The sequence below is a fragment of the Artemia sp. Qi Xiang Cuo genome, chromosome 7 (genome assembly GCF_049724085.1).
Source record: "Artemia sp. Qi Xiang Cuo chromosome 7, ASM4972408v1, whole genome shotgun sequence".
Classification (NCBI taxonomy): Eukaryota; Metazoa; Arthropoda; class Branchiopoda; order Anostraca; family Artemiidae; genus Artemia; species Artemia sp. Qi Xiang Cuo.
This window is the reverse complement of record NC_142800.1, coordinates 36,531,430-36,548,109: the sequence shown is the minus strand read 5'-3', so window position 1 is coordinate 36,548,109 and position 16,680 is coordinate 36,531,430. Positions and strand designations below refer to the sequence as shown.

Sequence of the window (16,680 nt, the reverse complement as noted above, 5' to 3'; positions counted from 1 at the left end):
CCACTATAATCAAGAATGTTTCTCCTAAACGTAATGCTGGGAATTTTTATATTTTCTCCTTGAAAGGATACGTTTTTTGTGTTTTATTTTCATTTTTTTTCCCGGAGTGATTGTATTTATCTAGTTGTCACTTAAAAAAATACCTAATTTTTTAAAGTTATGAAGCATAAAGGTGTCAAATATATTGGTTTTTGATACCATATTCAAAATTAAACTAAAAATATTGAATTAAAAATTTTTATTTGATTTTCTTGATCTTATTTTTAATGTTTTACTTTGAACAAACTACTTTGATAATGCGTTACTTTTTATAAACAACTGAGTCTAAAGGCATTAAATATTTTGGTGTATGATAACCAAATTCAAAATTGTCAATATTGTAAAAAAATAGCTGTCCAACACTTCGGCATTTCTCAATAGAACCGACTTCCGGAAGTTTATATCTTAGTTTTTGCAAGTAGGCTATAATTTAGTGTATTTTTTTGCAATTACTTACTCGTGTCATTTTGTATAGTTTTACTTTAATTGACATACTTTTTTCATTGCCTTTAGAAAAATGTTTGTCTCTAAGCTTCATTAAATTTTTTTTTCAATTGAAAGTTAGGAGCAACATTAATACTTGAAACGAACATCAATTATTATGTATATGAGGGGGTTTTCCCCCCCTCCTCAACACCTCGCTCTTCAAACTACAGTTTTTGGCACTTTCAAAAAAGTTATTTATTGTTCTAATTAAACGACTCGTGTGTTTCAGGAGCTGTTTTTAAAGAATTGAGACACAATTTTAACTTTTGCGTAAAGAACGAGGTGTCCTCATATACGTAATAATTTCTGTTCGTTTTAAGTTTTAACGTTGCTCCTTACTTTCAGTTGAAAAAATTTGGTTTTTTAAATATGATTTCTGATCGTTTTTTAAATAACGCCAGGAAACCTAGCTCCACCCTCACGGAAAAATTCCTTTCCCCACAGAAATTTCCATTGGGCAATTCAATCCTGGCGACAACTTACCCCGGACAATTACCCTTAACATCTCCATGCCTAAAATTGAATCGGTAAAGAGAAAGCAAGACATATAAAGAAATTTCATATAGGAACTCTGGAAAATTCACCCAGTGTAAAAATTTCCCCTGAAAAGTTCCCCCCTGGGAACTTCCCTCTCCAAAGAAAATTTTCCCCGTGCAAAATCCTCCCAGCAGTAAATTAGGGCTCCCCTCCCCACCCAAAAATGTATGCATACTTTCCAACAACAAATAAAACAACGACTAAATTTTATAACTTAAAAACCTTTCCCCAGGGCCTGTAGGGGGTAATTTTATCTCCGAAGACAAAGTTATTAGGCCTTTCAACTATGCTGAAGAAAAAAGCTATCTCAAAATTTTGACCAGACGATTTTTGGAAAAGAGTGGCGTCGGAGGGGGCCTAGCTGCCCTCCAATTTTTGGTCACTTAAAAGAGCACAAGAACTTTTAATTTCCGTTATAATAATCCCTTTCTCGACGTTCTAGGCCCACTGGGTTGATATGATAACCCCTGGGAAAAAAACAAACAAACAAATAAACACGCATCCGTGATCTTTCTTTACGCAAAAAATTACAAATTCCACATTTTTGCAGATATGAGCTTGAAACCTCTACAGTAGTATTCTTTGATACTCTGAATCTATTGGTGCGGTTTTCATTAAAATTCTATGACTTCGAAGGAGTGTTTCCCCCATTTTTCGAAAATAAGCAAATTTCCTAAGGCTCATAACTTTTGATGGGTAAGACTAAACTTGATTAAACTTACATATTTGAAATCAGCATAAAATCCCAATTCTTTTGATGTATCTATTGGTATCAACATTCCGTTTTTTAGAGTTTCGGTTACATACATTTGTTTAAACACATTGAAATGGTGTAAAATAACACCATTTAAAATTGCTGAAAACTAAGTTTCTGGCAGTATTTGCCATCCCAAAGAAACTTCCTGGCGGGGCTTATGATGACCTGTCATGCCTTTTCCCCCTCTGTGCTGGTAGATACGGGAGTTTAAAATTTTAGCTGTATTGAGAAACAATTTAATTAATTTCTACTCCCCGCCTTATCTCTTTCAACTTTTTTCTGAAACACCAAGATGAGTAAGCAGTTTGTCTCTTAAAATGTACTTTTTTAGGAATCTACCCTATCCCTACCTAAACAATGAAACCCCCCCCCCCGCTTCAATATAGCTGATACGCAATTACAGATCACCAAACGTAGCCTAATTTCATTACAAATAAATGGAATCAACTAGGTTGAATCCAGTATTGCCACCATGTGGCATTACTGCTTTTGCAACTGAGAGGCTTAAAATACAGTTATTTACACTTTTAAATCAATTAGCTTCTCAGAATCTTAAATTGATTGCAAATTCGTCCTCTTCGGCATAAAGTCGTAGCTTGATGCCCTAAAATAGCAAGAAAACCAGACTTTCCCCAGGCCCAATCTGTATGGTCACTCAAAAAAGATCTCTAAATTTACGTTTGAACGAGCTCCCTCCCAATTATCTTGGACTTTCTGTTTGATACAATCACCCCTGGTAAGAAACAAAACAAATAAACATGCATCGAAGATGTTTCTTCTGAAAAAAAAGCGACATTCCACATTTTGAAGATTGGAGCTTGAAACTTCTATGGTAGGGTTCTCTGATATGATATATCTAATAAAGAGATTTTCAATAGGATCGCTTGCTTTTTGGGAGGTGTTTCCCCTTTTACAAGAATAATGCAAATTTTCTCAGATTTTTGGTTTTGGGTGGGTAACAATAAAATGTAAGAATTTTATATATTTAGAATCAGCATAAAAAGCCAATACTGCCAGTGTAGCAATTCCATTGAGAATTCCATTTTTAGTTTTGGTGAATATTGGTCCAAGTCACTTTTTACTTCCAGTTTTTTTTTTCGCGAACTACTACGCGAACTTTTTTCGCAAACTCGTATTTTGTCAGATTCTCTTGTGAACGAAAATTTTTTTGAACCTGTTCATTTTATTTAGTTACATAGGACAATAAAAAGAAAGAGGGTCAATTTGACAGCTAGATAGTAAGTTTAAATTTTGTTTTTCTTTCGCTATTCTGCTTTTTTTTTTTTTTAATGTCTGAATATATAAGGGATTTAAGTTTGAGGGGGAGAATTGTTCTGTTATGAAAAAGGTACATTTTACATGGCCGATCTCTACTCCTTCTGTAAACTATTCTAAGGCGTAGGCAACTCTAAAAAGAAAAATCTACATCTGTTATAATCTACTGAAGCAATTAATCTTTCTGTAATTTTGTTTTGAGTTTTATTTACTTTAAAGATTAAATGCACAATAATTAAATATATTATTGATTAAATAAAGCGATCCCTTTGCCAGGAATCCTTTTCGTTTAAAATTTACTGTATTTTGTTTCATTTTGCACGCAATTTCATTGCTCTTTTTATTTGAAAGTTTTCTCCCAAAAGTATTTAAAAATAAACTTATTCCAACGAAAAAAAATCCTGAAACATATTCCCTGTCACCCAACCACCACTGAAATTTTGGCATTTGGCCCCCCCCCTGGCAAATTTTCTGCCGGCACCCGTGTTCCCTTTATTGACTTTGGGTGCACTTGCTGTTTCATTTTCAGATAATTGGATACTACTTTCCATTTGAATCAGTGCTATGTTTTATTTTTTCCTATAAACTTTTAACATGCACTTCTTTGTTAATCATTTTTGAAATCTTGTGCTGAGGAGACACCTCTGCTCCGATTTAATTTTCGAATTTCTAATATACTTCCTTTTACAAAGGGTTGGCCCCTACATATTAGTCGTGTTCAGATTCATTCTCTCTTTTCATATCTACAACATTTACTACTAACAACTCACTGCAGCATCAAGCCACCTGAGGCCAACACAGCTGCGCACGCTCCTCCTTCATCCGAATCTATTCAAAGCTTCCCATTTAAACACCTCCCAAGAAATTCCATTTTTTCAAATCCTTCTTTGCGACTTCTTCCCACCCCGTTCGGGGACGATCTGCTTTTCGTTTGGCCCTAGATGGATTGCCAAGAAGGCCGACCGTTGGCAATCTGTCATCCTTCATCGAGTATTTATTTTTATTCTTAAGTTTTTAAGATAATATTAAATATTTACTAAAATTTACTGATATCCCAGCTGGTGTAAGACAATGAAGTGTTATAAACATGTTTGTTGTTGTCAGCCAACGTACTCACTTTTTACTCCTAAATCAATATTCTTGTTTTATACTTGGCTTTGGTATTTTTAGTAAAGCGCTAGTTTTCTATAGTCTTACAAACATAGGGAAACATCATCAGTTGGTTTATTTCCACTAGTTTCATCGACATATATTAGATAAACTGTTAAGCAATAATTTTTGTTCGTTTTAAATTCCAACTTCGCTCTTTACTTCCCTTCGAAAAACAAAAGTATTTGTCTAACTTAGGTGACGATAGATTAACGGTTAACGTGGGCTATTCAACATAATGCTTGCTTATCTGAAAAGTTGAGTTTTCCAACGGATGCTTAGAGCTAAGGGACTTATTCCAGAAGCCACTGACCCATGACGAGTCTTCTCACTATTTTGAATTCTCTATTAATTATCCCTAGAACATCTGTAATTCCACACCAGAAATCAGCGTAAAACGCTGAGTAAATGAACAAATATTATTTTGAATTTATGATTAAAATCTTGAAAAATAGTCCACGAAAGCTGCTGGGAAACTGCAGGTTATATTGTTATACAGCCTATGGGTTCCTTAATTCGCTACATAAATATTCATCAAAGGCTAAGATATAAATGTTCTATCAGGCACATACGCAAGAGAGAAAGAGGGGGAGGTGAGTTTGTCCAAACAACCAAAGAATAGACGTGGTCTACGAAAACAGCAAAGGACAAAACATCTTGCTGTGATTGGTGCAAAATTCCTTTTCTGACTTAAATACTATAAGATCAAAATTCTTACTTGATTATGTTCAGAAAATATCTATTTATTGGATTTTTAGAGTTGCTCCCAGTTAATCTAATGCAAACCAACGAAATCAGCAAACTTATGAGACATTTTTGCGGACACATGTCAATAGTAAAATATATGAAACTAAAAAACATATAAAAAAGAAACCCATATTTAGTTATACCAATAAGCATAGGCTAACAGTTTTAGCTTTATAATTTTAACGATCTGATTAAATGTCACATTGGAGGGTTTCAGGTTACTTGAGTTTCTTAGAGAAACCAAATTTCATGCTAAAATGTAATGATTTCATGGTCGGTTAAAGACTATTGAGAGCCTTGTAAATTGGTCTTTCATGGAATTTGCAGATAAAAGTTAGATTATTTATGAAATATCGTCCTATGTGAAATTTATAGATTTAGAAAACTGAAGGACATTATAAGAATTTTAGATGTTTATTTAATATAATTTACAAAAATTTGTGTGAGCATTGTTGTAATGTTTCTGCCACAATGCTGCAAAGAATGTTTAACTTCTCACAGAGCCGTATTCAGGGGGGGGGCATTTTATCCCCCCCCCCCGTACACAAAAAAAGAGTAAAAATTGTCCCATTCGTACAAAAATAACAGAAATACATGAATGGCACCAACGGTTCCATTTTTATTACCATATGGTTCTCAAAGATGGTAGAATTTATAAAAAGCACATATGCATGAGCAACAGTTTTTAAATTAGCCATTAAACATCTCTCTACATTGGTATGGTAGCATGCTAACCCTGTTAATGTTGCAGTAGCCTGCTGGTGAGCAGACGATTTTTGAAAATTAGCAAGGGGACTGGGAGGGAGAGTATACGAGACAAGTTATTGTAAATCTCCAGTTGAGGGTTTTGGAATTTTTTTTTTTTACAAAGGTACCATTTCTATACTTCCAAACTTTTCCATTTGATAAATGGCACCAAAAGTACCGTTTTTACTGATATAGGCTATAGCACTTACAGATGGTAGAATTGGTAAAAAGCACGTAGACATGAAAAATATCTTTTAAATGAGCCATTAAAAATCTCTGTACGATGTTCTGGTAGCTCGCTAGCCCCTTTCCACTTGAGGTAGTGCACTAAAAGTGCCATTGTTAATGTCATGTGGCACTTGCAAATGGTGGAATTGATAAAAAGCACGTAGATATGAGCAATGACTTTAATATAAACTATTAAACATCTCTCTACGATGTTCTGGTAGCCCGTTAGCCCCAGCGAGAAATGGCACCCAAAGTGCCGGTTTTGGTGCCAAGTTGAAAATGAAGATGGTGGACTTTATAGAAAGCATGTATATATGAGCAGTAAATTTTCAAATGGGACATTAAAAATTTATCTATGATGTTCTGGTGACCCGTTATCCCTGGCAGAAAAAAAAGACACATCATTGCTACCCAAGTAAAAAAGTGATTTTCCTTGCTCAAGGTGGACTATAATTCTCCTATTCAAGGTTTTCGACCATGGTGATTCCAATGGAGTACTTTTCAATCGGATGATCTGACACCATTTTCGAGTGGTTTCAGTCTCTTTTCCGAAATCATCATAAATTTGTTTTTACAACAGACTTTACTTTAATATTAACCGAAATAATAGTTACAATGAATCAGTGCCAGACGGCAATTTTTTCTCATCAGGTAGTTTTTTTTTCAAATCACGTTTTTCAAATTTTGGTTCCTATGCGCTATGGTTCGCTCTTTACTAAGTTGCAGCTACTGCTGCAACCATGATGTTACAAAGATACTTGACTGTAGGGACTCCTGAAACAGCTGCTATTGATGAAGCATTTCTGCCTACATTTTTCTAGTAAATAATATTGCTGTTCATTGAGAAAAAGAGTAAAAAAGCTGAATAACTGCAATTCAAAACAAAGAATATACCTAAACTTTGGTGACATTGCAGTCCATCAACATATGTAGCAGCCATTCTGCTGATAGTGCTGAGTCGTCAATTTAAATAATTCTTTCTTCGGATATGTTTACTGCTATTTCACTCGTCAAAATACAAATCTGTTACAAGGCACAATCATTACTCACCATAGTTAAAACTCAGGCAAAGGTACCTTTTGCTTGAATTCAGTATTGTCTAAGCTATATACCTTTTCATAGATTTTGAGCAAATCACCCCTTTTGTTGATGTTACAATTTAATAGGTACAAAACTTTTTTTCTTCAAACTCCTTTTTTCAGATACATTTCCCAAGGAACTGGCAGACAAAGTAAGAAAAACAACATTTATTTTCCAGAAAAAAAAAATCTAAATTTCAGGAGACTAGTGGAAAACGTTTGATGTTTTATGTTCAGTTTGTGAAACTAGCAGTCCTAGCCCCATTTTGTGGACATTGGTGACCCAAAAATAACGAGATTGCCGTGATACGCGAATAAGAATGGTGGACCGCGGTCGCCAGTTTGATAGTCATTGGAAGAAAAAGCCAACTAATCAGACAAATAAGCAGCAACAAATAAATCGAAAAGAAAACAGGAAAAAAGGTAATTTTACTATACAGAGGATAGAATGAACTGCAAGACTATACTAGCCGAGTTTTTCTGGGGTGAGTTTGGCTGAGTCAGTGAAATCAACAGCAGAAAGGCAAATTAAAAGAAAAATTGATTATAATTCATTAATTTTTAAAAGTTGCTAAGAGTATGATCCAACGGTTAGGTTGGATTAAGTTAGGCCTAAGAATTATTATTTTGCTTTAGCCTACTCATTCGGTTTTAAGCTCTAATCATAAAACTTTCGAGCAGCTTTCGAGAGATAGCATTCGTTACAACAATTATAGGAAGCAAAACAGGAAAACTGCAATTTTTCTGTAGCCTTTTCAAAAAATTAAGCAAGAAAAACGGGTTTTAATTTAATTTACTGCTTTATCAAAAATAAAACCCGTTTTTCTTGCCTAATTTTTCGTAAATGGAAAAGCAGTGTGGTCTAAGAAATTATTTAACCTTTTCAATAGTTTTCTGTTTACATTGTACTTCACACGGGGGATTGTAATCAATCCTATTTCATAAAAAAATGTTTAGACTTGTTCTTATATATCCCTTGGTTGGCTAAACATAGCATTCGTTTTACGTGAATTGTGCATAGACTTTTCGGCCCATCAAATGTGTCTAGGTACAAATATTCGGTTTACTTTCTATCATCCTTACTGAAGTTACTGAAAACAAATAAATATTACCTAAATGAGATCACAAGTTCTTCCCCGTAAATTGGAGCATCATCCCATAAACTCAGGTCTATACAGGACTCAAAAGCAGCGTCTAATATTTTTGACCTGAGAATGTTGAGAGAATGAAAAAGCCCTCCTTGCTTAATCAGACATAAACGACAGGCATCTAGATCTAAAAGTCAAAGAGCAGGGTAAAAATAAACGAAGAAATAATACTATCAGAATCGCTTACACACGCAAGCTAAGATTGGGAACGCCTAAACAAAGTACATGAAATAGTTACTCAGATATCGACATAAACCTTGCATCAAAATAGTAAATCAATTTTAAACTTTTGACCATCAAGAACGTCATGACATTTTTTGCTAAAATTGAGAGTTAGACCATGTATTACATTTCTATAGCCTAAATATAATTTTTTCAGGTAAACTTGCTTTTTGTACATTAACTACATTAACCATTAAACTTGCTTTTTTTTCTACATGGTTTTGCTGTTACTGATTTCCCCTAAAAATTAACACCTTTTTTTTTATTTATGTGAATTCTGAATCTTTTAAGTCTTTGTTAGACTTTCAAAATCTTTTAATGCGAGCACAAAATATTTATTTTCAATACCTAAAATTGGCAGAGGCGTGATATTCCTCCTAGTATTCTTGTTGCGCTGGTTCAGAACGTGGTTGTTGCTAAGCCTAAATATACACAGGGCCGGATTCAAAGCTTTGACGCTTCTAGGCAAGGTGTTTCTTGGCTTATTGGCCGCTCCAGTTTTGCATGATTTCCAGGGAAATCCCCAGAAACTCAGGGATAGTGGAAGCACTGAATAGAACGCAACTGATGAGACAGAAGTAATGAAAGAGATAGGTGATACTGAATGCTGCCATTCTTGGGAGGTACCTGACAGCTTACAAGTTGCTACAAAATTCTTGTGTTGTTTTAAAATCACTTTTCTTTGAGTTATCACTCAGTGATAATTTATTGTTATTTATTTAAATCTATTTGTGATAAATAAATTTAACAAATTTATTATAATGATAAATAAATTTAGAGATAATTTACTTAAATTATCACTCAGTAATAATTTATTGTGCCCCCTGGCATTCTGTGCCCCTAAACCCGGACCTAGTGGGCCTATCGGTAAATCCTGGCTATACAAATAGTAGCTATTTATTGCTCCTTGGCAGAGTCAAGGGGGATTAAATCTCTGTCATTGTTACAAAGGGGGCTTGAATCCCAGGGCAACAATAGAAATCTCTTGGGAAAACTCCAAGAATGAGTTACGTAAGCACCACTGGACCTCACGCCAAGACTAGTCACTTTCACCCGATCGCCTTTAGATTGGGGCATTTGCTGGCTAACATGTTACACTAAATGAATACACTGTTTTTTTCTTAGCGTTTTAAAACTTCGATTGACTATAAGCTTCTAGCGTTTCTTCTTTTTTGCTGCTTGTTTTATGGACATAATCGACTTGGCTTGTAAATAGGTCTACATGGCCACAATAATTCCCTTGATGCTAAAACACGAATTTTGGAAGAGAATGAAAAGAAGAATGTCTTTCGATTTGTTCGACGCCAATTGAGATTTGCTTTGTAGTGGTTCGAATTAAGGATAGCTTTTTTAGGTCGTCAAGATATGACAGAAGCAATTGGGTATTAAATACATCACATTTCAACCATTTCCAAAGCAGTAATAATAAACTTTGAAAAAAAAAACACGTTCACTGAATATGTTAAGAAACAAATTAAGCCCTGGAAAATGAATCAGAACAATGCATCAAGTATGATAAATTTATAGCGACGGGGATGGAATATAGATCTGAGTTTATTATAAGCTTTTTGAAGTACCATAGCCTTTACATAGCTCAAGAATGTTGATACAGCTTCTAGACAATTCTTTTTTTATTTTTTAATAAAGAAAAAAAAACTCCAGTCAATAGTTAAATGCAAATAAAAATTAGCGATCTAACAGTTCTACTACAACGTATCTATTACAAAGCAAGATGGAGGATGGGGTAGTATAGTTAAAAAAAATTATTATTGAGTACTTACAGTTAACGTCTTTCATATTATCCAAGTTGACTGACGTATACTCTGCAGCTTCATGATAACTTTGAAGCACTTTGCTCTCATACTGATAGCCACATTTATCACAAGGTTGAATAGTGTCCGTTGCAAAATCCTATTACAAACATAGTGTATACCATATCAGGCTCTCGGCAAATAAGTGAAGAAATGCACTTTTAAATGAAAAATATTTGTAAAAAGAAGAAAAAGGCAACTACTCTGACTTAAATGTATGGTAAGCAGAATATAGATGCTGTTTACAGGTAAATGCACTCTTGTAAATACTTATCAACCTCTATCATAGTACTCCAGCATACATATAAAACACATTGATGATTCTTTCACTAGGGCTAGGGCTAGAACGTCTAGGGCTAAACGGAAAGCCCGTTGTCCACGGTTGGGGTGGGAGGATGTCATAAAAAAAGATTTAAAGGAGATTGTAACTTCCTGGGAGGGTACAAAGAGGGCGGATTTGAATAGATTGGGATGGGAGAGAAGCGTGCGTAGCTGTGTTGGCCTCAGGCGACCTGGTGCTGCGGTGAGTTGTTAGTAGTAGCAGTAGTAGTAATTCAACATGTGGAAATAAAGGGATATTGATTAGGGTAAAGCTACTTATGCCAGTAATATTAATTTTTCCTTCAATGAAATGAGATTTACAATCTTATCTATATATTCGTGTTAAAAAAGGAAACCAACTGTAAGGATCTTTTTTCCTTTGATGGACAAAAGAAAAATATTCCTTCCAGGAATACTTTTGCAGAATAAGGCTTTTGTCTTTTTTCTTAAAATCTCAATGAATCATTTGTGCAGGAAAAGACAGATTGCCAGTTGTATACAGATCTAAATATGACTCTACTCACGACAAGCCCCTAGAAGAAGAGACCAACATTTTGTGGTAGAGGATACAAATTGAAAAATAAAAATTTTAGAAAAGAAAAATATCAAAGAAAATCAAAACAATTTAAAGTAACTAGATTGCGATCTATAAAGTATCCAACAGCCTCCACTTATTCACTTAGTTTGAAGAGTAATAAGAATACATTAGGTGGTAAAATAATAAAATGCATGCAAAGAAATTCCTTATTTTTTAAAGAGGTCCATATCTCAGAAGAAAGGTAGAACAGAAAACAGAAACATGTTATTTCTTCTCTGGTCATTTTCTTCTGTTTTGAATCATCTGTCAATACTGTTGACACTGTTGTTAACAGTGCTATCTGGAAAAAGTGCCAACACTTAGTGTGCACTAGACCAGTGATTCCCGAACCGGTGGTTTGCGAACCCCTTGGGGACCTCAGTATTTGAAGAGGGGCTTCGCAAAAATAATATTGTAATGGCGGATATTTTAAAACGCCATTAAAATCAAAAGCAAAAAACAGCCCAAACCTACCCTTGTCACTGCAGATATGGGCGTTCTTAATTTCTATCCTGCTACATATGAATGATAAAACCTGTTCTTTACGAGCGCCTCATAAACCAGCAAGTGGCTGTATCTGTTGTGATGCATTAACCGGCGTTCATACATAGGCTTAGCACTTGTAAAACTTGAGTGATAGTGATACAGCGATTATTTCGTGTAAATGATTCAATAATTATTTACTTAATTATTATTATAGCTTGTTTTTATTATGGATCGATAATTAAAGACGGGTCTTTTAGAAACGAGACATGATAATCAAGATGATGGTACAGAAGGCTGTAGTGAGGTACCGTTTCACCAGACGAAAAACATAGGAAATGATGATAGAAAATGAAAATATGACAGCGACTATATACAATTGGGTTTTCATTTTACTTGAGATGAGTCAGAACCCAGACCACTTTGTGTTATATGTAACGAAGTTCTTGCCAAAAGCATTTTAAAACCATCCCTTCTTCACAGACATATTGGAACAAAACATCCGACACACAAAGATAAGCCTCTTGAACATTTCAAAATAAAATTATCAAATATCAAAAAGTTTAGCCCTTCTTCTTTCTTAGCTTCAAACGATGATAGTAAAATGACTTTTGAAGCATCATTTCGAGTAATTTATAGAATTGAAAGATCTGGACAAGAGCATACAATAGCAGAAAATTTAATTGGACCATGTGCGAAAGATATCACCAAATGTATGCTTAGGGAAAAGGCAGCAAAAAAAGAGCTAATTCCCTTATCAAACAACACGGTGTCGCCTAGAATTAATGACTTGGCTAATTATGTAGAAGACAAACTTTTAAAAATAATAAAACTGAATTATTTTGAAATTCAACTTGACCAATCGACGGATGTAACAAATGCCGCAATCTTGCTTGTCTAAGTTACATATCTTTTTACGAATATTGTTCCAGAAGATGTGCTATTTGCAAAACCTTCGAAAACCTACACAACTGGAGAGGCGATTTTTGATATGATCAATAGGTATTTTGAAAAGAATGGAATAAGGTCGTCTTATTGTGTGGGTGTGTATACAGATGGTGCAAAATCAACGACGGGAAAGTTTTCAGGTTTAGTGGCAAGGGTGAAGGAGATCAACGAAAAAATTCAATGGAATCATTGTTGTATTCATAGACAAGCTTTAGTATGTAAGCGTATTCCTGCAGAGCCATCTACTACTTTAAGTGATGCTGGGAAAATTGTGAACTTTATAAAATCGCTTGTTACCGATTGCCGTCTATTCCGTACGCTATGCAAGAATTTTGGAAGTTTCCATGTTGCTTTACTATTTGACACAAAAGTTATATGGCTTTCCCGTGGTAAAGTTTTGTCGCGTATGTTTGAATTGAAGTCTGAATTTCCAGCACTTTTTATTGGTCATCCGTTACATTTGTCTTCTTGTATATCCGATATTCTTTGGCTGCAAAATCTTGCATATTTGGCTGACATTTTTTGTAAACTGAATGAACCAAATGTCTTTACAAGGCGAGGGTGTCACCATTTTCAGTGTACAAAATAGAACTGAGGCTATGTTGTAAAAGATCAATTTTTGAATTTAATTATTATATTATAAATTTAATGTCCACCATAAACGCAAGATACAGCACTGATGGAGCAATAATGAAATAAAAAGAAAAGAAAGTAATAAATTCTGACAAATACAAACAAAACAAAAACAAAGAAGAACCGACAGAAAAATAAAAATACAAACAAGGACAGTCATATATAAGGGCAGGAACAAACGCATGATCAACGAAGGACAATTTCAGAGGTGCTTTCACCAATAATCTTCTCCCGATATGTCACATTTCTTTTCTGCTCCGCGGACACTGGACTAGCAACTCCGTACCGCGAGGATAGGGAGCTGTTATTAGTCAAGAGGGCATTCCTGCATTTTCTGGCAAAAAAAAAAAAAATGTTTCAGAAGTTGACGCGTGGCGCGAATATTTGACACAATTGGTACACCAAGATACGTCAAAGAATCTTATGATTTAATAGCATGTTCACCCAGCTGAACATTTGTCGGGCATTCTGAGCGGTGATTGAACACCAGGAACTCAGTCTTACTTTCATTAAATCGGAGACCAATAAGTTGATACTCCCTATCGAAAATTCGAAAATTTTCCTCAATTCCAAATACTGTTCAATTATTATCAAGAATGTCATCCGTATTGTTAGCTAGCAAAACATCAATCAGAGGCAACGCTATAGCGTTGCCTCTAGTAAAGGCCATACGGCTCCATTGTTTTATTATTTATTTATTATTATTTTTTCCCAGAGGCACTTCATATGGAAGGTGTCGTCGTAGGAACTTCAAAGGGGACTCATTCGATTGGAAATAGAAAGTTCTAGTACCCCTTTTAAGGGCCAAAAGTGATTGGAAGGCAACTAACACCCCTTCCACGCGCACCATTTCCCCAAACACATCCAATCAAAATTTTCAGATAGCCATTTTGTTCTACATAGTTGATTTCCAGATATAAATTATGTTTTTGAGGAAAACACTCCCCCCCACAGCCGTCAGGGCAAGGGTTGGAGGTTATGCCCTGGGGGCATATAAGTCTTTTACAGAATGCTATGTCGTAGAAGCTTCAAAAAGGGCTCATTCGATTGGAAATTCAAAGAGCTAGTGCCCTTTTTAATAGTTGAAAGTGATTGGAGGGCAACTAACGCCCCTCTTACGCTTACAGTTTCCCCAAACACATCCAATCAAAATTTCCAGATAACCGTTTTGTTCAACGTAGTTGAAAGTTCTGGAAATTTGGTCTTTGAGGATGACAACCCCCCCCCCCCACATCCCTCAGGGCAAGGGTTGTAAGTTCTGCCCTGGGGGCATATAAGTTTTTTTTATAGAAAGCGATATCGTAGAAACTTCAAAAAGGACTCATTCGATTGGAAATCTAAATGGCTAGTGCCCTTTTTGATAGTCGAAAGAGATTAGAAGGAAATGAACACCCCTTTCACGCCCACCATTTCCCTAAACACTTCCAATCTAAATTTTGAGATAAGCATTTTGTTTAACGTAGTTGAAAGTTGTGGAAATTATATCTTAGAGAAGGAAACTCCCCCCACAGTCTTCAGGGCAAGGGTTATAAGTTATGCCCTGGGGGCATATATGGTTCTTATGGAAGGAATACTCGTATATACTTCAAAGAGGAATCATTTGATTGGAAATTGAAAGTTCTAGTTCACTTTTTAAGAGTCAAAAGATATTGGAGGGTAACCAGCCCCCCGCCTCGCCCTTTTTACGCAAAGGTATCCGATAAAAATTTTGAGATAGCTATTTTGTTAAAAATAGTTATAAGATCAAATAACAAAACCTCCGGTGTCGAGACAACCCCCCAGGGCCCAGGGGCAGGGGTTGTAAGTTATGCCCTGGGGGCATATATGGTTCTTATGGAAGGGATGATCGTACAAACTTCAAAGAGGGCTCATTCAATTGGAAATTGAAAGTTCTAGGTAGCTTTTTAAGAGTCAAAAGAGATTGGAGGGTACCTGCCCCCCTCCCCTTCCACGCCCTTTTTTCCTCGAACCCATCCGATAAGAACTTTGAGATTGCCATTATTTTTGAATAGTTCTAAGACCATATAACGAAAACTCCAGGGTCGACACAGCCCCCCAGGGCCCGAGGGCAGGGGTTGTAAGTTATGCCCTGGGGAAATATATGGTTTTTATGGAAGGGATGCTCGTAAAAGCTTCAGAGAGGGCTCATTTGATTGGATATTGAAAGTTCTAGTTCAATTTTTGAGAGTCAAAACAAATTGGAGGGCAACTAGCCCCCCCCCCACGCCCCTTTTCCCCAATAGCATCCGATAAAATTTTGAGATAGCCATTAAGTTAAAAATTGTTCAAAAGTCAGATAACAAAACTCAGGTGTCGACACAACCCCCCACGGCCCGGAGCAGGCGTTGTAAGCTACCGTATACCCTGGGGCATATATGGTTCTTATGAAAGGGATACTCGTATAAACTTCAGAGGGGGCTCATTTGATCGGAAGTTGAAAGTTCGAGCTCACTGTTTTATAGTCAAAAGAGATCCGAGGCCAACTAGCCCCCCATTCACGCCTTCTTTTTCCAAACCCATCCGATGAAAATCTTGAGATAGACATTTTGTAAAAAATAGTTCAGAGGTCGGATAAGAAAAACTCCGGTGTCAATACAACCCCCCAGGGCCCAGGGGAAGGCGTTCTAAGTTATGCCCTAAAGGCATGTGCGGTTCTTTTGAAAGGGATACTCGTATAAACTTCATATAAGGCTCATTTGGTTGGAAATTGAAAGTTCTAGTTCACTTTTTAAGAATCAAGAGATTTAAGGGCAACTAGCCCCCCTCCCACATCCTTTTTTCCCCAAACCTCTCCGCTATAAATTTTGAGATAGCCATTTTTTCAAAAATGTTCAAAAATGAGATAACAAAAACTTCGGTGTCGATACAAACCCCCAGGGTCCGGGGGTTAGGTGTTATCCTGGGTGCGTATATGGTTCTTATGAAAGGGATGCTCGTATAAACTTCAGAGATGGCTCATTTGATTGGAAATTGAAAGTTCTAGTTCAATTTTTAAGAGTCAAAAGATATGCGAGGGCAACTAGCCCCCCTCCCTCCCCCACACACACACCCATTTTTCCCCAAGCCCATCTGATAAAATTTTTAAATAGCCATTTCATTAAAAATTGTTCAAAGTTCAGATAACAAAAACTTCCGTGTTGACGCAGCCCCTCAGGGCCTGGAGGCAGGCGTTGTAAGTATTGCTCTGGGGGCATATATAGATCTTATGGAAGGGATACTCGTATAAACTTTGGAGAGGGCTTATTTGATTGGAAATTAATAATAATAATAATTTATTTTTAACCCACATCATTTACAAAAATGATAATTGTGGAGAAAAGAAAAAAGTAGATAATACACTACATACATGAGTACATTAAACTTAAAAACTTCACAAGAGCAGAGTAACCAAAGAAAAGAAAAACGTTCAACGTTCAAAAAAAAAATATTTATGACAAAAGACAGACCAAGACAATACAGCGGACCAGGACTTAGTGGAACATCATTTAATAAT

At 35.7% G+C, this 16,680-nt stretch overlaps 1 protein-coding gene across 1 annotated transcript in view; it reads right to left on the bottom strand.

The window, feature by feature from the left end:
- Positions 1 to 16,680, bottom strand: part of LOC148950221 (histone-lysine N-methyltransferase SMYD3-like) — a 54,077-nt gene that overhangs the window by 15,386 nt on the left and 22,011 nt on the right. Inside the window, exons 6-7 of the mRNA XM_089092244.1 lie at positions 10,196 to 10,325; positions 8,157 to 8,319 (exon numbers count right to left, since the gene is read on the bottom strand). Of these exons, the coding sequence (XP_088948370.1) occupies positions 8,157 to 8,319; positions 10,196 to 10,325 (293 nt within the window). The remainder of the gene's footprint in view (positions 1 to 8,156; positions 8,320 to 10,195; positions 10,326 to 16,680) is intronic.